This window comes from Bos grunniens, chromosome 6, assembly GCF_055505025.1.
Source record: "Bos grunniens cultivar Pamir isolate PY7600 chromosome 6, Bosgru_T2T1.0, whole genome shotgun sequence".
NCBI lineage: Eukaryota > Metazoa > Chordata > Mammalia > Artiodactyla > Bovidae > Bos > Bos grunniens.
The window spans coordinates 31,022,896-31,045,504 of NC_141170.1; the positions used below are offsets into that span (position 1 = coordinate 31,022,896).

General features: G+C 38.0%; 1 protein-coding gene across 11 annotated transcripts in view; it reads right to left on the reverse strand.

Annotated features, from left to right (window-relative positions):
* SLC4A4 (solute carrier family 4 member 4) overlaps nucleotides 1-22,609 on the reverse strand; it is a 379,388-nt gene that overhangs the window by 170,228 nt on the left and 186,551 nt on the right. For 6 of the 11 annotated variants that reach the window (XM_086405458.1, XM_086405451.1, XM_086405459.1 and 3 more), the window contains one exon: nucleotides 20,258-20,437. In XM_086405458.1, the coding sequence (XP_086261584.1) occupies nucleotides 20,258-20,437 (180 nt within the window). Of the gene's footprint in view, nucleotides 1-8,190; nucleotides 8,287-20,257; nucleotides 20,438-22,609 lie in introns of all 11 variants that reach the window. The other 5 variants (XM_086405455.1, XM_086405456.1, XM_086405452.1 and 2 more) reach the window with 1 other exon arrangement.

Consider the following 22,609-nt stretch of genomic DNA (forward strand, 5'->3'; position numbering starts at 1 on the left):
AGATACCTAAGTCAATTCAATATGGGTCCTGCTTAAGGCTATGGGTCCTATCTCTATTGTAGACCACAGACTACAGTAAGATGTACCCCCACACAACAATACAAAACTGAATGAGACAAGGTCATAGGAAGTGGTACAAAAAAAGGTGCCTGCAGAGTTCAAGGTCAGTAGAGGGTATCTCAGGTTGGAAAGGTTTCAAGGAGAATGTGGACCTTGAACAACCAGCAGAATTTTGACACAGTCTCAGGAAGAAGGAGAGTATTCCAAGTGGAGAGAATGTTCAGGACAAAGACAAAAACAGAGGGAAGAACTCGGCAAATTTAAGAAATGGTAAGAAGCTTCTGAAATCTAATGCAGATAAAGGGAAATGCAGCAGCATAAGATGCTGCTTCCTCAACTTCAGAGCACTGTCCAATGGGCCCTGAATGCCAGGCCCAGGGGGGTTGGATATGATCTGAAATGCACTGATGTGCCACTGACCATTTCCACATGAGGATGTCAGCCAGGAATGATAAGACTAATTGGAAGGCAGAGTTTAGGACACATTTCCCTATACCCAGTTATAAGCAGTAACCCCAGATAACAGTACAAGCAAGAGAAAAAAAGAATCTGAACAAAAACAATGGCAGTAAGACCAGAAAGGAGACAAACACAAGTAATATGACAGGTATCATTTAACAGACTTAGTTAATCTGTTAAATTAATCTCTTCCCCTCCCACTGCAGGCAGAAGGGAAGAGAGAATGCATAATCAAAGATGACTTTAAGGTTCCAATTCTGAAGGAAGGGAGAAAGATGGTAATTGACAGCAAGGTCAGGAAAATGGCCAGATTTGGTGATGAGAAGAAGAGTTTGATTGTGAACATATTCTACATACCACCATTTGCAAACAAGTGTGAATGTTCACAAGTCTCAAGCTCTTCTTGTTGAGGGGAAAAAAACCTCTATTTTATAATTAAAGCAGATGGTCAAAGTTTTTTGAAATCTGTGCCTTTTAAAATCTCCTCCAAGTCCCCAGAACTCCAAAATACAACAGAATTTCTAAGTTTTTATTCTTTTCCCACCTTGATTCTTTCTGTTAATAACTTCAGGAGTCAGCATATACTTTAGTCTATTATAAATGCAGTATCATATATCAATGAAATAACTAATGAGCCATCTTTAAGGAGTTCAGGATAAACAGCAACCAACACCCACCCCCCCTTTTTTTAAGTGGTAAGGGCTGTCTGCATTTGAAGAATGTTGTAATTAATTAGTGGATACTACAGAAGTTTTCTGAATGTCTATGTTAACTAAAAAATCTGAAGGTAGCTGTCAGGTTCTTAAAAGATTTCATTTCCTATGGTCTTTTGAAAATTGTGACTATGAAAAGCTACAGTGAAAGGACTTTGAAAGTTATACTTGGATTTCCTTTTGTCCTTTTAAAGGCCAAAAAATGTATGGAAGAACCATACAGTAAATGACCAAATAAATATTCCCAATCAAGAATAAGTCCACATCTAGAACATAGGCTGGAAGGTGAATCAAGATGAAAATGCTCTAAATTCATTAGCTCTCTAAAGAGAGCTGCCACTCTGTACCCCAAAGGTAAATTTAAATGGGTCCCCTAAACTAAGGTGATAAGGTGATGACAAAGCACAATTCTAAAAGAGTATTGGCCAGTGATAAATAATCTAAAAGTCTCCTAGTAAGGACATCCTTGGAGGGCCAGTGGTTAGGACTCCAAACTTTCATGACAAAGGGCCTGGGGTTCAATCCCTGGTGGGGAAACTCAGATCTGACAAGCCACACAGTATGGCCCCCCCAAAAAAGAAAACACAACCCAAAACCAAAAACCTAGTGAAACACATCTTCAAAGATGGTCACTGCTGCTGCTGCTGCTAAGTTGCTTCAGTCGTGTACGACTCTGTGTGACCCCAGAGACAGCAGCCCAACAGGCTCCCCCGTCCCTGGGATTCTCCAGGCAAGAACACTGGAGTGGGTTGCCATTTCCTTCTCCATTGAGTGAAAGTGAAAAGTGAAAGTGAAGTCGCTCAGTCGTGTCCGACTCCTAGCGACCCCATGGACTGCAGCCTACCAGGCTCCTCCGTCCATGGGATTTTCCAGGCACGAGTACTGGAGTGGGGTGCCATTGCCTTCACAGCAAGCACGAAAGGGGCAGAAATCAGAACTGCTGTTTCTGTAAACCCCACCACCCTTTTCTACGGTGGGTTTCCTAGCATCTCCCTGGTTGCAAGTTCAAACTCTGAGTTCCTTTCTCCTCCTCCCCTGACCTTCAACTGGTGCCAAGTCCTGCAGACGCCATCTCCTCACATGTCATGCAATATCACCACCTTTCCATCCCCACAGTCACAATCCTAGCCCAGATCCTCATTCTCTCCAACTGATCTCCTGCAATCATCTAACTCTCTCCCTACTTTCAGGCTTCTCCCTACTAATAATTAATTCCCTAGTACACAGTTCTGTGTGTGTGCTCAGTTGCTGCAATCGTGTCCAACTCTTTGCGACCCTATGGACTGTAGCCTGCCAGGTTCCTCTGTCCATGGGATTCTTCAGGCAAGAATACTGGAGTGGGTCGCCATGCCCTTCTCCAGGTGATCCTCTTGACCCAAGGATCAAACCCATGCCTCCTGCATTACAGCAGATTCTTTACCGCTGAGCCACAGAGGAAGCCCTCTGATCATGCTATGCTCTTGCTAACCAACGTTCACAGACCTTCCATAAAACAGCTTCATGATTTCACCACCTTAACACTCATATATTCAGTTCTCATGCCCTGTCTGCTAATTAAATGTGTGAATTTATCCCATGTCACACAAACTCTTCTCTGTTCTCAACAACCTAGTTGCTTTTATACTTTTCCCTCAGCATAGTATCACCTTTCCACGTCTCATCCTGCTTTCACTACAACTTTCATGTACAGAGGACGGTCCACCCTTTATGGCTCATTGAAAAGTCTACCTCTCCCGAGAAGAATAATTCCCCCAATTTGTTTTTTATCCCCACTATCCATTCTCCCGACAAGCATTTTCAGAGAGTATAACATATTCTACGATGTTACAGGCTGCAGACAAACAGGTCTGCCCTTATACTCTGGTGGTGGCTCTGCTTCTCTCAGAAGTGTTGTCAGCTGGGAACTTCCTTCGCTTCTTTCTCTCCCACTGGACTATGAAACTAGAAGAGGAAGAGCATGGGGAATGTTTGTTGACTTGAACCTGTTTAAGTGAACTCTCTGGGCTCAAGACTTTCGTAAAGAGGTTCCAAAACTCTTTAAGAAAACTCTTGAGCCAGAGAAAATTACAATATTTATTTTATCAGTAAACTTTCCAACAGTTAAAAGACTTGAACTGCTTAATTCCAGAAATGCCCACAAAGAGGGGAAAAAAACACACACACACATTTTTTTCCCCCTAAAGCAAAAGAGCCCCACTTAGATTTCAGTTCTTTAAATTCTAATGTTAACTGTACACCTGGTTGTAAGATAAAACAAGAATCTATAGAATTATACCACCGTGGTTTCATTTTTTAAAATATTATCTAATATTAATACTTGGGATAACAATAATATCACCACTAGATAAGCACCTACAAAACAAAACACTGAGCTGGGCCAGGAGATCCTTGCCTGGTAGACTTACAAACTAGACAGAAAAACACACACAAAGCAAAGTGAAGACAGATGCCGGAATCTGCAGAAGATGGCAGGAAAAAACCCTAAGTCCTCATTTTCTTTCTAAAGTTCAGACCTAAGGGTCTGAAGCAGCTGATCTCCACTGCCAATAACTGCAAAAAGACATAAGTGTTTTCTAAGGGGCTCAGAGGATGTGGGCTGTTAGCCATCAAACTGAATTCAGAGATAAGCACTCAGAGTGGAGAGCCATTCCGAATCTAGCAAGACAGGGTACGCACCTATGCTCTAATGATGGCAAGGCATTTAGGTGGGTATTAACTTGTCCTGAAAAGTAGAGGTAAAAGCTTCTCTTTTGTTCTCAGTGGCCCAGACTGGTTTTAGACCTGCTGGGGAGATCTCTAAGAGGAAATCATTTTTGTTTTTTTTCCAACTTCTAATTCAATACCTTAGCAGCAGTTAAAATGAGTAAGAGTTGTAAGCTCACATCTGCTTCAGGTGACAACTAAGATAAGAAGCACACAATGGAGCTTACTTCCCAAAAGCAACTTTAAAGGTAGCTTGTTAAAGGCAGCTGTCATTTCAAGTTAACACTGTCTGAAAATATCTTTTAGAGTATCTTTTCTAAGAACACAAAAAGATTAAATTAATGGAACCTTGTCCACAAAACTGTTTTTAGGTGATATTTTGGGCAGTGTTTTTATTATTGAAAAATAATTCTATGTTGACTATTAGAATGAACTGATCAAAACTCATCAAACTGAAGTGAGCAGAAATACTGGGAAATAATTTTTCCCGGTAAACTATATTCACTTTTGGTTACTGTGGTCAAGATGGGCCCTAATGAAAACTGGGCTACTGGTTACTCTTAATAAGATGTTGGAGTGTCAAGGATTAATAAATATTTACTGTACAACTCCCATGTTTCAAGACTGTACAATGCACTGCAGGGGATCCAAAAGCATGATACCCAGCCCCTGACCAAAAGGAGTTTTTTATAGAACTGAAATGAAAAAATGCAAATAATGAACCATCAGACAGCTACATAAAACAATACACAGTAAATCCTCAACTGTGAAGCACAGACATCAGGAACTATGACATACAGGACCTGAAAAAATCTTTTGTGTTTTTGAGAACAATTTTATAAAAGGAAATGGGATTTCATTTGGGCCTTACTGAGTAGTTTTGGATCCCATACTTAAAAAGGTGTTCTCAGAAGGGCCAAGCAAGAGGGCACAGAAGTGGGGCTCACCACAATATAAGCCAAGAGAAAAAGGACAAGCAGATTAGATACAGCTTTGTACCAAGAAGAGATGAAAATGAGGTTGGCTAGGCAATGGCACCCCACTCCAGTACTCTTGCCTGGAAAATCCCATGGACGGAGGAGCCTGGCAGGCTGATGTCCACGGGGTCGATAAGAGTCAGACACGACTGAGCAACTTCACTTTCACCTTTCACTTTCATGCATTGGAGAAGGAAATGGCAACCCACTCTGGTGTTCTTGCCTGGAGAATCCCAGGGACGGGGGAGCCTGGTGGGCTGCCGTCTATGGGGTCGCACAGAGTCGGACACGACTGAAGCGACTTAGCGGCAGCAGCAGGCAGGTAAGATACTAGCAAGATTTAACACCACTTTGCACATCTTTATTCTTTTATATGTGTATATTAAGTGTATTGAACTGATGTTATAGGTAACAGGAAGCTCTGGGAAGGTGACTGAGATGATATATCAAAGCTGTTTGTTTAGGGAGAGAATATATCATATAAATAGAAAATGAACAGACTATTCTCTCATGACTAAAATGTTTTCTTAGAAGGGTTGGCCCAGGGTGTGGTCTTAATTTCCAAATAGTTGCCATATTTCCATAACATGAACAAAATGAACATTTTGGTCAGTTTCCTTGATACTTTATCCACAATAGTATATCAATGTCTAAATACCTGACATGGAATAAATAAAACTTTAAAAGGATAAGAGTAGCTACAATGTCTTAAGCAATTCCTATAAGCACTTGGCTAATAACAGTAAATGCTATATTTATTGAGGGCTGAGCAATACACTAAGCATTATACATTTTCTAATTTAATTCCCACAACAATCCTATGTTGGTAAGATTAACCCAGTTTTATGGCTGGGTTTTATGTAAACCCAAATGTACAGTAGAGAAGTAACTTGCCCGAAGTCAAGAAGTTAATACATGGTAGGTGCAGGATTCAAATCCACTTCTGTCTGACTCCAAACTCTAGTGACTAAACTCTGTACCTGAATTTATTTTTTCCCCAGTTGAGAAAAAAAAAAGTTTATTAAAAGAAATGCATGACTTTTGCAGAGAAAATCAAGTGATTGTTGAAGGTTCACTGCAAGGTAAATAAGTCTTTCTGGCAACATAACCATATGAATTTCTTATACCTTACTCCTTAGAAGAAAAGTTATGACCAACCTACATAGCATATTGAAAAGCAGAGACATTACTTTGCCAAGAAAGGTCCATCTAGTCAAGGCTATGGTTTTTCCAGTGGTCATGTATGGATGTGAGAGTTGGACTGTGAAGAAAGCTGAGCACCGAAGAATTGATGCTTTTGAACTATGGTGTTGGAGAAGACTCTTGAGAGTCCCTTGACTGCAAGGAGACCCAACCAGTCCATTCTGAAGGAGATCAGTCCTGGGTGTTCTTTTGAAGGAATGATGCTAAAGCTGAAACTCCAGTACTTTGGCCACCTCATGCGAAGAGTTGGCTCATTGGCAAAGACTCTGATGTTGGGAGGGATTGGGGGCAGGAGGAGAAGGGGACGACAGAGGATGAGATGGCTGGATGGCATCACTGACTCGATGGACGTGAGTCTGAGTGAACTCCGGGAGTTGGTGATGGACAGGGAGGCCTGGCGTGCTGCGATTCATGGGGTCGCAAAGAGTCGGACACAACTGAGCGACTGAACTGAACTGAACCTCAGTAAGACACTATTCATCAAAGTTATAGATGAAACTACTGAATGATGAAGTTCAATTCCTACCCAAGATACTTAATGATCTCTATGATTTGGGCAAGTTATTAAACCTCCCTAATCCCCATTTCATCTGTAAACTGTGGATAACAATAGACATTTCACAGGATTGTTCAGAAAATTAAATGGTGCCCCATAAAGGTACCAATCCTTAGCTCAAGGATTGTACCAAAAAAGTGATGAATTAATGTTTGCCTACTCATTATTATATACAAAATTATCATTCAAGCTTCTTCAGCCTACTGTACAGCAGAAATAATTGCAAAGTTAGTAGTTCAGTAAGTAGCCCTTCCTCCCAATTCTCCTGCCACCAAATTCTTATTTTTTTATTCAAGATTAACCCCCAAATCATCTTGTCCAAAAGCCTCTTCTACCATCATAACTCCCAGGCCCAGCAGATGTTCCCATAATCTTGTGGGGTGTGGAGAGGGGTGGGTAGGTGTGTATGTGTGGGTGTGTGTGGGTGAGTATGTACTTTTAGTCATTTTACCTAACATATGCTACAACTGCTATCCATTTTACCTGCCTTCTTCACTAAAAAGGAAGCCCTGCTGAGGGCAAGGACTCACTTATACATTTATAAAATACCCAGTGTCAAGTACAGTGCCTGACATGGACGACATATATTTATATTTCTATGGGACATGGATATTATGACTACAGTTTCTAAAAAGATCAAATTCACTCCAATAAATCCTAGAAGAATTGACCACAACAAACATCATTTTAGGATGAAGTAAAACTTCCCCCATTAAGTCATCTGAGAAAACATCTCCAGTAAGAGAAATTTCCTTACACTAAGCAAAAAGCTTAATCAATAGGTTCATTTTAAGAAAGGTAACAGTTTACAGCTAAAAGCCCAATGGTGTCACCATGAATGGGCTTCTTCACAACTAAAAGTAATTTTTATCACATATAATCAAATTTGGAAATCACAGGGGAAAGTTCATGTGTTTTGGGTACACGTTCTCTTTTGGTTTTAGGTATGTATATTCTATCTCTTTACAAACAGTTTTCAAAAATAAAGATTCTATCTTATGCTACATTTTCATCTGTAGCACCTATTGCCTTTCTGGCACTTAAGCAGTACTTGAGGGGTTTTTAAACCACTAACTTGGTAAGTTTTTCCTCTTGACCAGCATTTGAATGCTTTCAAACCTCCTGTAGAGACCTCATCTTCATGATATCTTCCTCACAATCCTCTGAAATAAGAAAATATGACATCATCACCCCCACGAGGAAACTGAGGTTCTGATAAATGTTCCACGGAGGGACATTGCCAGTGCCAAGCCCAGTCCCTCGTCTCCAACTCTTTCCACTGGCTTACAAGTTCTCAACTTAATTCAGGATGGCAGGTCACACAGAGAATACATTATTACTGTCCTCTTTGCTAGTAGAAGAGATGAATCCATAATTGTGAATTTAGCAATCTGTGAGCCTTACCCTTTCAGGCACTCTTGAGGACACTTTCACTCAGTTAGTTACCATAAGCCCCGTCTTCACGCCCTCCCATGCCACCACCGCCACCGTCCTTGCCCTTTCCCGGCCATTGACTTACTTAGCCATCCCACGCTGGGACTGCGCCGCACTCGGGGGTCATCGTCCAAGGTGCGGGTTGCTAGGCAGGGCACTGAGTTCTCAAGCGGGCTGCGGGCTTTAGTGCCAGAAGCAGAAGACAGGAGGAGGAGGACACATGAGCAGCCACAGCAAGGATGAGGATGAAAGCATTGATTAAGAAGAAAAAAATACTAAAGCAAATCACACAAGCGGGTTAAAGGAGAACAATGACATATTACATTGACACACACCCCCTCCCATGACCCTGCATTCTTAGATGGAACAAATCCCAACACAGAATTTCAGAGCCTGAAACAAATTACATTCAATCATCATAGTTCCCCAACTACCAATGGCTGATCCACCCTGAAGCACGAATACACAAAACATGGATTGTACTCAGAGAGAAGATTTACATAATGAACACTAATCTCAAGATGTAAGATCATGATTGTTAATAATCTTGCACCACATAAGCACACACAGAGGGAAGTCACACACACTTGTGCAAGGCACAGGGAGCAAGGTGTTATATTAGCAAGGCACTCTCTTGTGATCTGTCCAACATCCCCTTTTATGGATCTTCTACCCAAAGCATAAAGCAACATCTCATATTTTGACTTAGGAAATATTTTCCTTGATGAATATAAAACTGGTTCTTAATACCCTTTGCCTCCTGTTTTTTAGCCCTTCAGCAACATGAGACTAGGATATAGATAAATCAATATCGTAATACAAATCCATTTAGAATGGCACATTAGTTCTCATTTTATTGCTCTTTAATCCTTATTTTTAGTCTAATTTTAATATGTGGTGCACCCACGCCAAATCTTAGAGCACATCAGAGACTGAATAATGATGTAGGCTAAATATATAGTATGGTTCCTCCAAATATTTTTAATCAACTGGAGAACACCATCAACTTCAGCCCGGAGATAGTTGCATTTGGGTTTTATGTCATCTGTTTTGCTATTCTCATCAAATGCCCCACTCCTAGTAAGAAACAGGCAGCATAATTATCCTTTAAGGAACAACAATGAGGTTGGAAATAACTAACCATCAGACTACATACAATTTGACTTGAGAGAGTTTTTTTCCCTTAGTAATATAGTTGTTAAATGATCAAAGTAACAAATCAAGCATATCAAACATAACCAAACATTAGATAATCTATTCACACAAGTATGCAAGTGACAGGACAGACAAATAGTGCTCTTAAGGCTATTGGTGACTGGGGAGGTCAAGTTCCAAATTAAATCAATTACAAATTAATGTAAGTTGATGGCAAATTTGGGCATTCAGCACATTATAAAATCTAGAAACATTTTTGTCAATTTATCTTTCTGTGTTTAAAAGCTGTAAATAAAGCCAGGACTTGTGAGTGGGCCATCTGTGCCAACACCTGTTTGAGGCAAATCTGATGTTTTTTCTTTGCAATCTGAATTTTTAATTGTTTCCCATAATTGAACATCTTTGCAAGTTTGTATCACACTAAGAAAAATGAAAAAGGGAAATGAACCAGTTGAGATAATTCCAAAATTGCTTTTGTTAAGAGAGAGGCATATAGAAATATATATTGTCATACAGGCCAACTTTCACCTCCTATTTCTTCTGACAGTAAGGGGACCTGCTTGTGAGCCAATATTCCTGCAGGCTTAGCTAAAGGACATGAAGGAAGCCCAGACTACTGGCTGCCATTTATCTGGGCCCAAGAAAGAACCAACCAAAATTCCAGTTCAGTGAGAGCAGACAGAGGTTAGGAATGCAAAGTAAACTAAAAAGAGCCTTCACACTCTTCAGCGGCTGGACAATACAAAGTTACCCAAATTTTATCACTGATACCATGGCCTGCTCCTAAAATAAATCTGCTCCAAAACTCAGATGCTGATGACTAGCTTCCCCAGACAGCTTCTCTTCCCTCCACTTTCCCCACAGCATGTCAGTGTGTTATTAGTTGGGAACTAAAGATGGAAACACCTTTTTGCATATACAGCCTCCATGAATGCTGAGCCTTGCCATCAAAGGGACAGTGGAATGGAGCCTGGCACACACTGGCAAAGAATCTGGCTCCAAAGACAAGCATGAAAACGAAACTGCCCATAGAAGCTTGGCACCTGTGTTTTAGTAAAGCTGATTGGAGCCATCTGGCTGCTTACCCTCATGAAAACTGGGAGGCTCACAGCATCCATTACTTGTATTGGCAAATTCCAACATTTTGATTGTTAGACCCTCCCTGTACTTCTGTGCAGGAAGAGATACAAACTCTATAACCCTTTTATGTTGCTTTTCTTCTCGTCACAAATTTACTCCATAGACAAAATGTTAAAAAAGCTGTTCTTAAAGCCAAGCCAAACTTTATGATTATACCATTATAATGATATATTATGTAAGCCTTTTCCAAATAATGCTTTCATTGTACTTCTTCTACACTTAAGCTACAAAATAAACAACTTAGCTTTGCTACTATCTTATATATTCTCTTTTAAATCATTTTTGCCTGGCTTCCGGCATAAACAAGAAACTGGTTTATATTACTGTGATTTGATGAGGAAAGATAAAACCCTGAAGACTTCTGAGAGACGGTTCCCAATATCTAGACTGTAGAAAAAGGTGTTCTGAACAGGATTTTTTTGTAATGATTCATCTTTTCCTTGAGAATAAACTTGTCTAAAACCATCAATCTTAAATCTGTTCAAGTAAGGGTGTCCCTACTTGAATCATGCAAATAACCCACCCCCCGCCACAAAAAAAGCTTCTCTATCAATTTTTTTTAACAATCTTTTTAAAAAGATGATTAACTACTGTTAAAATTTTAGGACTCTTTCACGATTGCAATGTTGTATGTATTCCACACCATTATTTAGCCAAGAAATTTAGCTCAGGAGTTTAGCATTATTTCACCCATAAACACATGACATGTTGCCTAGAAATCTCCATTTGGAAAGCCAATAAAGATGTCCAACTGCCATCTTTCACATAAATTTCTGCCTAGACATAGAAAGACCTCAGAGCTCTTTTAACATCACAATATTACACAAAGTGAGAGCCCTGGACTCACTGATGTATGGGAAATAAATTGTGGTTGAGGAAGCTCATGATCACTGTAGCTGAATCAGAACACTGTTATTAAGTATACTAGGTTCCTCTATTTTTATGCGTTTGGGTAAGTTATTTCACATTTCTAAGGTTTCTTTATTTTATATTTCTTCAGGCTTTTCATCTGCAAATGGAGATACAATATAGAAACTTTAAAAACAATACATGTACACCCCTGGTGGATTCATGCCAATGTATGGCAAAACCAATACAATATTGTAAAGTAAATAAATAAATAAACTATAGGTATGAAAATCAAATAAATAAAAACATCCTAGAGAGCAATACCTGGTGTATAATAGGTGCTCAGTTAATGGGAGGTAATACTGTTGCTGCTATTACTACTACTATTATTGATAAAACAATGTTTCCTTTATTCAAGGGTGTTGGAAAACATGGAAGGCAGCAACCTTGGCCTCATTTGATGCAGCTTTAATTTCAAAATGTCATTTTTAAGAAATCAGGTTCACAAACCTGAAAAAAAATATCTCCGTTTTGTCCTTTGTACTTTTACTGAAACAGGGTTTGAGTGAAATGAGATATATTTAGTTATTCTAGGAAGACTTTGGTTTTCTTCTCCCTTTTTTCTTTTTGGGAGACATGGTAAAGAGTACACAGTGCTCACATCTCACGTCTCCATTTTGCCTTCCCTCATTCCTCACGTTTTCCTCTGCTTCCCTTTCCTCTCCTCTCTATTTCTCTCATATAGGGACCAGGGCAGAGAGTAGGATATACAACTACTCCCCTGTCTGCTCTTAGAGTAACCTGAGGCTGGGGAGAGTGAGATTTCACAAGGGCATCTCCATCAAGATCTCAAGCCTCGGAAGAAGATTTACTCCTGGTTCGGCAGCAGAAAATCAGTTAAGGACTCCTTTTCAGAGAAAGAAAGTAATGGAGAAGAAATATTCTTATTTGGTAAGATAAGATAATAAGAATTATTCCATTCCTTTACTCCATTATAGACCCTGGTTTTGTAAAATAGACTGGCAATTAGTAAAAATTTTAAATATGTTTATTTCAACATCCTGATATATATATATATAATTTATTAATGTGTGTGTTAAGTCGCTTCAGTTGTATCCAACTCTTTGCAACCCTATGGACTGTACTCACCGATGGGGCTCCTCGATCCATAGGATTCTCCAGGCAAGAATACTGGAGTGGGTTGCCATGCCCTTCTCCAATATTATTTACTGATAGCTAAGAACTATTGTTGCTCAGACATATTAGTCAATCTTCATACTCCTAAGTTAAAAACATTATAAAGCCATGAGTGGCATCTCCTTACGTGTTATTTGGCATCTGTAAGGTTGATAATGAAAGCAGCACTGTTTTAAAAACAGAACTCCAAGAATGCTTTCACATACGGAGTAGTAGGGAAAAAAAACTAAAAGATGCAGAAGTTAAAAGAATACAAAATAATGGTGGGGAACTGAAGCTCTGTATTCAGTTTTAAATCTGAAAGGCACTACATTTTCCCCTTAAAACCTTTCTGAATAATAGTTTTCCTTACAACGGTATCTCACATTATGATTATTAAATACTTCTCACAAAGATATCTCATTTATTTCTGGTTGTATATGTTGAATGAGACATTACTATCCTATTTTACAGGTATAGAAACTGAGGCTTAAGACTATGATAATGCAAACTGTTCAAACTCATGATGCTACTAAGGATTTCTCCTGGATTAGAATGAAGCCTTTGGAAAAGATGGTGTGTCTTCAAGGAGATTATAAAGTAGGCTTTCAATATCAAAACCTAAACACTTACTTGTGTTGTATCTCTTTTGTGTGTGTGTGTGTGTGTGTGTGTGTGTGTGTGTTGTATCTCTTAAGCCTGACTCTTCACTGCCATAAAGAGCAGACTAGACTAGCAAATACTCAGAGAGTATGACTCTTGGAGAAAATTGTGTTGTTTATTTAACAGTCTGAACATTATAAAGCTGGATGTTCAGTCACCTGCCCAGGAAAAGAAAATAACATAAGAATAGTGTCTGATAGATGGTTTAGAAATACTACTGTTATTTCATCACTGTTATTAAAGATTACATTTATTGAGGCATTTTTCTAGTGACTTTCCATGGATGGGTTCATTTAATCTAAGGCTGAGAAGAGCTTGGTCATTCATTGAATTCTGGCCAGGACATTCATCTGTGCTGTGCAAATGAACGGAGAATTAGAGTTCTGAACAAAACAGATGGATGTGTGCTGCTGGTTTTGGAAAGAGCTGATTATACACAGAAAGGCAACTGGGAAGCTGAATCTCCTCTGAAGGTGATGGAGGCCTGAGAGCTGACCTATCTTAGAACTGGAGAAACACGATGACCACTTCTGGGACAGAACCTTTGAGGAAAGTCAGGGAAATGTCTGCCTTCCCCACTGATTCAGGGAGCAGGTCTGAATTCAAGGGTATGGAGGGGAGAGTGGAACTTCAGAGTAGAATAACCCAGACAGAGACTACTGGGATAAGCTGGAATCCAAAACCCAGATAAAACCTAAGAATGTCTACAGGGAGTGAGAAAGCTGCCAAACCTGGCAGTGGTCCCAGCCAGATCTACCAAGTGCCAGCATCTAGGCAGCTTGACCTAATACCCAAACCAAGTAGCTGGAATATGTCTAACCTCCAATCAGATGCAAAGCAGTGAGAGCCTAGCTAATTCCACTTCCATTTCAATAGGGCCAAGAATTAACAGAATAAAACACTGATTTTTTTTCATTGTTTTGTTGCTAACCACTATTTATGTTACTGTAGGTAATAGCAAGAGACTACACTTTTTCCCTGGTGACTCAGATGGTAAAGAATTCGTGTGCAATGCAGAAGACCTGGGTTTGATCCCTGGATTGGGAAGCTCCCCTAGAAAAGGAAATGGCTACTCACTCTAGTAATCTGGCCTGGAGAATTCCATGGACAGAGGAGCCTGGCAGGCTATAGTCCTTGGGGTCGCAAAGAGTCAGACACAAGTTAGCAACTTTCACTTTTCACACTTTTTAAGGGGCTTCCCAGATGGCACTAGCAGTAAAGAACCAGCCTGCCAATGCAGGAGACATAAGAGACGTAGGTTCAATCCCTGGATTGGGAAGATCCCCTGGAGGAGGGCATGGCAATCCACGCCAGGATTCATGCCTGGAAAATTGTTCTGTTCTAATGTTAGAAACTGCAGTGTAGGAAAGAGCTAGGAATCAGCATACTGCCTGGAAGTTAATGAAAAGAGGAATTTGCAGAAAAAGTACAGGGTAGGAGCAAGTGGTATTGCATTTCTCATAACTGATAGAAAAAAAAAGAAGGTAAATTGAGATAAAATTCAGAGATGCCATCAGGAGCAGGCCCTGGCTCCCTGTAACTACAGAAGAGGCCACAGTGCACCAGAAGCAGCCTGATGATGTCTAGCAGCAGTTGCCCTGGCATGGAGCCACCACCTTTTCCAAACCCTCATCTACCTACTGGAGAAGCCTTAAGTCTTAGATTCTCAGTGTGGTTTAGGGTTTCCCTGACAGCCAGCAAAGAGGAAAATCAATGATGGGGACAGACTATTCTGCAAGAGGTCTGTGATGAGAGAGTTTCCTCCTCTCCCACTGCTAGTGAAATGGTATCACTTAATGAAGGGCAGAGGAAATAAATCAGCAATATATCCATGAGATTCTTCCCAAATGGTAAGTTATAGAGCAAATATCACTCCAGCAAATACCATCATTCAATATGAGATTTTTCTTCCTTACCTGTGCTTAAACATATAATACATATAATTACATATAATTTAATATTATTTGTTGGGTGATGGTACTATGGTACCACTGTATAAAGTACAGTGATGGTACTATGTACAATCACCATTCAAAACATTTTACATGCATTATCTCATTTAATCTTCATTTTATGTTTTACAGACATAGAAGCTAAGTACTAAATTACCTTTACAGTTTTTCACTTAAAAAATAATGAAAATTGGGGTCATAAAAATGGATTGTGCAATATGAAATTCATAGTCTAGGTCCAGTTGGATAACCAAAATCATTTCTCAGTAAAGGGCATCTCCTAGACCACAGAGGGCAAGGATTTTTATGAGAGTCTAGGGAGTAGAAATGAAATCAGGAAAACACCAGGGACAAATTCATGAGAGCACTGCCCAAATTTCCATAAAGGCAGTGAAAGCTGAATACTCAAATTAAGGTTCTTGGTCTTAAAGTTGGGTCTTATCCATCTTTTGTTAGACAGTACATATCACAAATATCCACTTAAGTGGTAAATGACATTTTAAAAAATCATATAATCCTATAAAACATAGCTCTTTAAAACAGAGTTATCAGGTAACCTTGTCAGAAACATATTACTAAATATTTTTGAAAAAATACCAATTAAGTCTAAACTTTCACTTTCTAATAAAATGCAAACTAAATATATCTTATTTGACTTTTAAACACTATTAAGAAACATTCTTAGGCTTCAATGTTATTCTTTCATAGTAAACTAAAATAATACAGAATTATTACCTAAGTATCTCTGACCAAACTATTAAATAGAACCATATGAAACTGTTGGTAGTCAACTATATTTTACCCACAAAAATGGCAACTGTATATGGTTCAGCCTAAAATAATAGTGAGAAATAAAAAGAGAGTAAGTAAAGGAAAATCTAACACCAGAGGAAAGGAAAACCTCATTAATTTTCTTCCTGTGACACTAACTTGATAGAAATGCCTCCATTAATAAATTGAGCTTGCCTCAATATATAAAATATGGCACTTGCCTCAAATTTCATACCTGGCAGATATATCCACCAGAATTCACAGATGTCTTGGATAAGTGGAAATTTCACAATAATTAAGATATTATAAACCTGATTCTTCCCCAATTTATTACAAATAAAAATGTTTTTCATTTCTTTTTAAATCATTCAATCATCTTGAATCCAAAGCCACATCAGGACCCTAAAAAATTTAGCCATGGATAGACAGTGGTGGGCTGGTAGTGGGTGTTTTGGTAAATGTTTGAGAACCAGCTCTCTGGTGAAAACACTTGTGCGTGTGTGTGTGTGTGTGTGTGTGTGTGTGTGTGTGTGCGCGCAAGCGCAAATGGGTGTGAGTGGTAAATTTTACTGATTTAAAGATGTATAGCATACATACAAATAATAAATATACAATACTCTATTGTAAACTGTATACAGCCAGTTGATTCTCATACAATGCTTTTGTTGATTTTTACCAAACTCTTCTATCAATAGCTGACTTATGGTTGCAACTGGCAAACAAGCATAGGCCCAACACCCATGTTGAACATCCATTATCATATATGCTATAGAGTAAGACAAAAGTGAAGCAATGAAAATGCATTGACTCAATCATCAATGACATGGGTGATTCCTTTATTAAACTGAATAATAGTTTTTTAATACTGAAAGACTATTTCCTCAATTCCTTGTACGACTCACATTCTAACAGTTGTTATGGACTGAATGCTTGCATTCTCCCAAAATTCACATGCTGAAATCCTAACCCTCAATGTGCTGCTGCTGCTGCTGCTAAGTCGCTTCAGTCGTGTCCAACTCTGTGCGACCCCATAGACGGCAGCCCACCAGGCTTCCCGGTCCCTGGGATTCTCCAGGCAAGAACATTGGAGTGGGTTGCCATTTCCTTCTCCAAAGCATGAAAGTGAAAAGTGAAAGTGAAGTCGCTCAGTCTTGTTCGACTCTTAGCGACCCCATGGACTGCAGCTTTCCAGGCTCCTCCGTCCGTGGGATTTTCCAGGCAAGAGTACTGGAGTGGGGTGCCATAACCCTCAATGTAAAGGGTGCTAATTCCATTTATGAAGACTCTGCCCCAAATGCCCCTCCTCCTAATACCATTACATTGGGGGTTAGGATTTCAGCATATAAATTTTGGCTTCCAAAAGAGCATCCTTATAAAAAGAAATAGGAGAAAGATGATCGATTTCTCTCCCCCACCTGAAGATAGAATGAGAAGGTGACCATCTACAAGCCAAAGTGGACACTCACCAAGAACTGCATTTGTGGCTTCTTGATCTTGGATTTCCCAGCTTCCAGAACCGTGAGAAATAAATGCTTGTTCTTTAAGTATATACAGCAATCTTTGGTAACATATTATAGAAGCCCAAGCTAAGATATCGGCTATAGATACTACATAGGTAAGCTTAACCTGCATTATTAGCATTTTCTCTAACTCTTTTTAAAGTTGTAAATAACTGACAAAACAATATATCAAGTCCTGATTTGTAGTATTTGCTGATGTCTATGGTGATTATACCACCATCAGGACTGACTGCAAGCTTCCAGTATAAAGTCCCTGAATGTAGATTTGGGAAGAGTTAACAGTAACACACTATTTTATAGGGAAGCCTATAGTAAAATAAGAAGGAGATAATGCATTTTGAGTATTCGTTAACATTATTTTTAATATATAATATCTAGTTGTATGTTAATTTTTAATAGTAGCTGTGTTTAACAGTCCTCAAAATTCCTGATAACAACTGGCCCTTGCAAGTATATAAGAGGTGGCATATGACTAGGGAATGAAAAAATTTTTAATCTAGAGTAACTCCAAAGATTTCAGCCATTAACTGCACGGGTATTATTATAACTAAAACTGGCAGCATTCTGAGTCTATTTTATAGTCTATGATAGAAAACCAAGGTGATAAGTTTATCTACATTTTTACATGGAGGTATTAGAATCTATTCCAACTACCATAGATAAAAGATTCTGATTTATTAAAGTAGTATAAAATGTTCTATACTTTTTATTTTAGAATTTTATCCTAGGAACATTTCATAGTTGTTAAAGATATTAAGTATTTAAATCCTAACATATAAAGATAACTATATGTATAAACTTGCAAGTTAAGAACAAGTGCCTCTAGAAAATCAAAAATTTGCCATCTGATAATTTATAATAAAATATTTTGGAATCACCTGAAAGTCATTCTTATAGTATCTCTCAAGGCAAAACTTGCCTCTAGATATTTAAAAGGCCAAAATATGTTTTAAAGGCCTAGTCATATTCCATGCTTTAGGGTATTAGCTGATCAGCTGACAAGTCAGAAAGAAAAAGAATCACCTGCACTTCCTGCTTGCCTTCTGCCCAGCATCTGAGGCATTGCACATGTGAGAAGCTCAGTAGTGAAGGCAACTGCAACTTTTCTCTGCAGTACAAAGATCTACTGATAGGGTAGAAGATGAATGACGAGCAATATCAACTCAATAATTGCATTTCACATCCAAATACTCTCCCCTAAAGCACAAGATACTGCCACAAAGACCCAACTGTTCCTAACTTTTACTCTACCTACACGTCCAGGAAAGTTAAGCTCATACCACACTGGTGGTGAAGGTACCCTTGCTCTGCCGTACTCATTCCTCTTCTCATTGCAAATATAGCAATATCTGAAAACAATGTTCGCTTCTTTATACTACCACTGACTTCACGATAAAAAATAAATCTCCAAATCATAAAATTTTCATTTTATGTGAGACAGAGATTAACAAATAAGATACTAAAAAACAGACTTGTACTTTAAATGCCATAATTTTTAAAATATGATTTGTTCTTAAAATTATTTGTGACATCAGTTTCAACAAACTGTTTATCACGTAACATTTCCAGCCATTAAACTGTTCAAAATGCAATTTAAAAAATAAATAAAATGGGAGATGCAGAGAAATCAAAACATTTCCTGTGAGCAGCAATATTTCAGATATGGTAGAACCATCAAATTGTCATAGGAATGTTCTAGATTAGATTCTTCCTTTTGTGAATGCTCTTTAAAGAGCATTCTTATTTTAATTATTTATAACCTGTTGCGCTTCAAAAAGAGAAACACAGCAGCAATTACATAAATATAAGTCACTCAACAGAATTGAACTTTTCATCTGATTCTGCTGACTTACTAAACACTCATTTTAAAAAACTATGTGGAATGATTCCAAAATATAGCAAAGTTTGCTAATAGTAAGCTCTCTCCCAGAAAGCCATTAATTTTAATATTAAGTAAGAAAACTCAATTTCCAGAAATAGAGTGAACTGAGTTAGAATTCAGTTTATACACTTCACTTAGTCCATCTTTTCTATGACAACATGTTTTATATTATTCTGAAAGTACAGCTGAGAACAGCAAATTAAAACTTCCCTTATCTACTCATTTCTCTTAACACCAAAAAGATTGGGCGTGGGATGGAAGAGGCCTCGTTTGACCAGTCCAATGCTTAGCAAGTCTTTACACTTTAATTTTCCATACCTCATGAGAATAACTTCTCCCTTCTCGGCCTACACCCAATTACGAAATTTATTCAAAACAAAGACAATGATACAGAAGCCAGACACTTTGCAAGAAATTCTGGTAAATGTAAAAGAGTATACATAAAACATAGTGCCTTTCCTATTGCTACAAAATCGGGCTAATATCCTACCTGAATTCTCACATTTATCACATTGCAAAAGAGCAGATTGGTTTTTTAAGCAGTAAAAATAATATTGAATCTTATTTTGATGAATGACCATCTATAGGCTGGACACCATCTCATATATCAAGCAAACACTTCACAATACGAGATTTCGGAGTACCTATTAAAGCTTAGTCTGTCCTAATTCTGACAAACCACCAAGTCAAAAGCATATTCCTTGATGTACTCAATAATATACAGGCCTGCTGATTCATTGGGAACATTCAATTGATTCATCACTGCATTATTACCAAACCCTCTCAGTCAATCAGAATAGAGGTGTATGGAGCAACCATGGCATCTTGGCATTTGCAGCCTACAGTCATAATTGCTGAAATCTTTCCAATAGGACTGCAAATCTTCCCAGTTGGTTAAAACATGTCATTATGAAATGGTTGTGGCATATGAGTTGAGAAAAGAAGACATAAGAAGAGGGATTTAAAAAAAAAAGGTGACAAGAGGTGGAGTAAAGTGAGTAAGGCAGGTAAGAAAGGGCAGCGGTCAGGCGGCCCCTGCATTACCATTATCAGGGTTGGTAAACATCCTACTTGCACTGGAGACAGTCTTCCCAATGTCAGCCAGGGATCGAAGGTTGGATTTCTTGGTTTGATGCCGGTGCTTCCGGAGCAAAGTATAGGTCACCTTATCCTTAAGGTCAGGTTTCAATAGGCCTGTCTCAATCTGATGGTCAACAATCATCTCTGAAATAAAAACAAAGCAAAACCAAAACCAAAATTCAGTCACAAGACCACAAAGTTAAATTTTTTTAACTTATTTTTTTAATAAGTTATTTTTTAACTAAAATTGTTAACTCTAATTTTATGGATGTTATCCTCAAATTTAATATCAATATATTATTTTTCAATTTCCAACTTCCCACTTTCTGTGAAGGTAAAGATACAGGGTATAGTGCTATTGGCATTAAAGAGAGTTAGAAATATTCCAGTATTAATTACATCTTTGGAGAGGAAGAACTGCTTTGTAAATTTTTTTCAATCCTGGTTGAGAGTGAATTCATATTAATCACATTCTTCTATGAGTAACACAATAAATAATTTACGCTTTCCAATTGTTTAAAAGTAAGATTAGAAAATTTCATGTACTCTTTCATAGGAAGTGTGCCAGAAATATAAATGATATGAAAAAATCTTGAAGAGAATATATAAAATTTAGCATCATGTCATTATTGATTTTCTTAATCTATTCTCTCAAATTCGTCTGTAATTTCTTTATAATAGGACAAAGTAAAAAAAAAAAAAAAAAGATAATACCTTTGCCCATATCAGGTTATTTGAACACTAATTAATCCAGTGAAAGAAAGGTTAAAGTACAAAATTATACCTTAGTCTTTTCTAAGAAGGGAGGTTTATTCTTCCTGTTTAGATCCAACTAAAGCCTTTACCACATATTCTATAATTCATTTTAAAGTATAACCTGACAAAAATTTTCTAGAAAGTTTAATATCTTAGTTTTTCTACAAAAAAAAACCAAAAAACCCTAAAATTTCTACTAGCTTTAAACCACCTTCTTTAAAAACCACTTTAAACCACCTTCTCACACTATTTACAAAAATAAACTCAAATGGGTTAAAGATGTAAATGTAAGACCTGAAACCATAAAACTCATGGAAAAAACATCGGCATTATACTCTCTGACATCAGTCTCAGCAATATTTTTTTAGATCTGTCTCCTCAGGCAAAGGCAACAAAAGCAAAAATAAACAAATGGAACTACATCAAAATAAAAAGCTTTTGCACAGTAAAAGAAACCATCAGCAAAACAAAAAGACAACCTACTGAATGGGAAAAGATATTTGAAAATAATATATTTAATAGGGGTTAACATCTAAAGTACTAAAGAACTCACATATCTCAATATCAAAAAAAAAACACCAAAAAGTTTAATTTTTAAGTGGGCAGAAGATCAGAATAGACATTTTTCCAAGAAGACATATAGATGGCCAACAGACACCTGAAAAGGTGTTCAATATCACTAATCATCAGGGAAATGCAAATCAAAACCACAAAGAGATATCACACCTGTCAAGAATGTTACTATCAAAAGATAACAAATTAGCAGGAGTTAGTGAGGATGTGGCAAAAAGGGAACCCTTGGAGAAGGAAATGGTAACCCGCTTCAGTGTTCTTGCCTGGAGAATCCCAGGGACAGGGGAGCCTAGTGGGCTGCCGCCTCTGGGGTCACAGAGTTGGACACAACTGAAGTGACTTAGCAGCAGCAGCAACAGTATACTGTTGGTGGGAATGTAAATTGGTGCAGCCACTATAGAAAATGGTATGGAGGTTCCTCAAAAGACTAAAAATAGAACAATCACACAGCCCAGCAATTCCATTTCTAGATTCTTGGACAAAGAAACCAAAACACTAATTCAAAACAATATATGCACCCCTATATTCACTGCAGCATTATTTACAATAGCCAAGTATAAATGCAACCTAAAGTTGGACAAAGAAAATGTGATATATAACATATATATATATATATAATAAAGTATTACTTAGCCATAAAAAAGGACTGAAATCTTGCCTTTTGTAACAATATGGATGGATCTAAAGGGTATTACACTAGGTGAAATAAGTCAGATGGAAACACAAATACCAAATGATGTCATTTATGGAATCTACAAAATAAATTTCACTTGTGGAATCTACAAAACAAAATGAACAAGCAAAACAGAACCTGACCGAAAGACACAAACAAAATAGTGGTTGCCAGAATAGGGGAGAGATGGGTGGGTGATGTAGATGAAAGGGATTAAGAGGTATAAAATTCTGTTCTAACATAAATAAACCACATAATGTAATGATAGCACAGGGAATACCATCAATAATAATATGGTAATAACTCTGTATGGT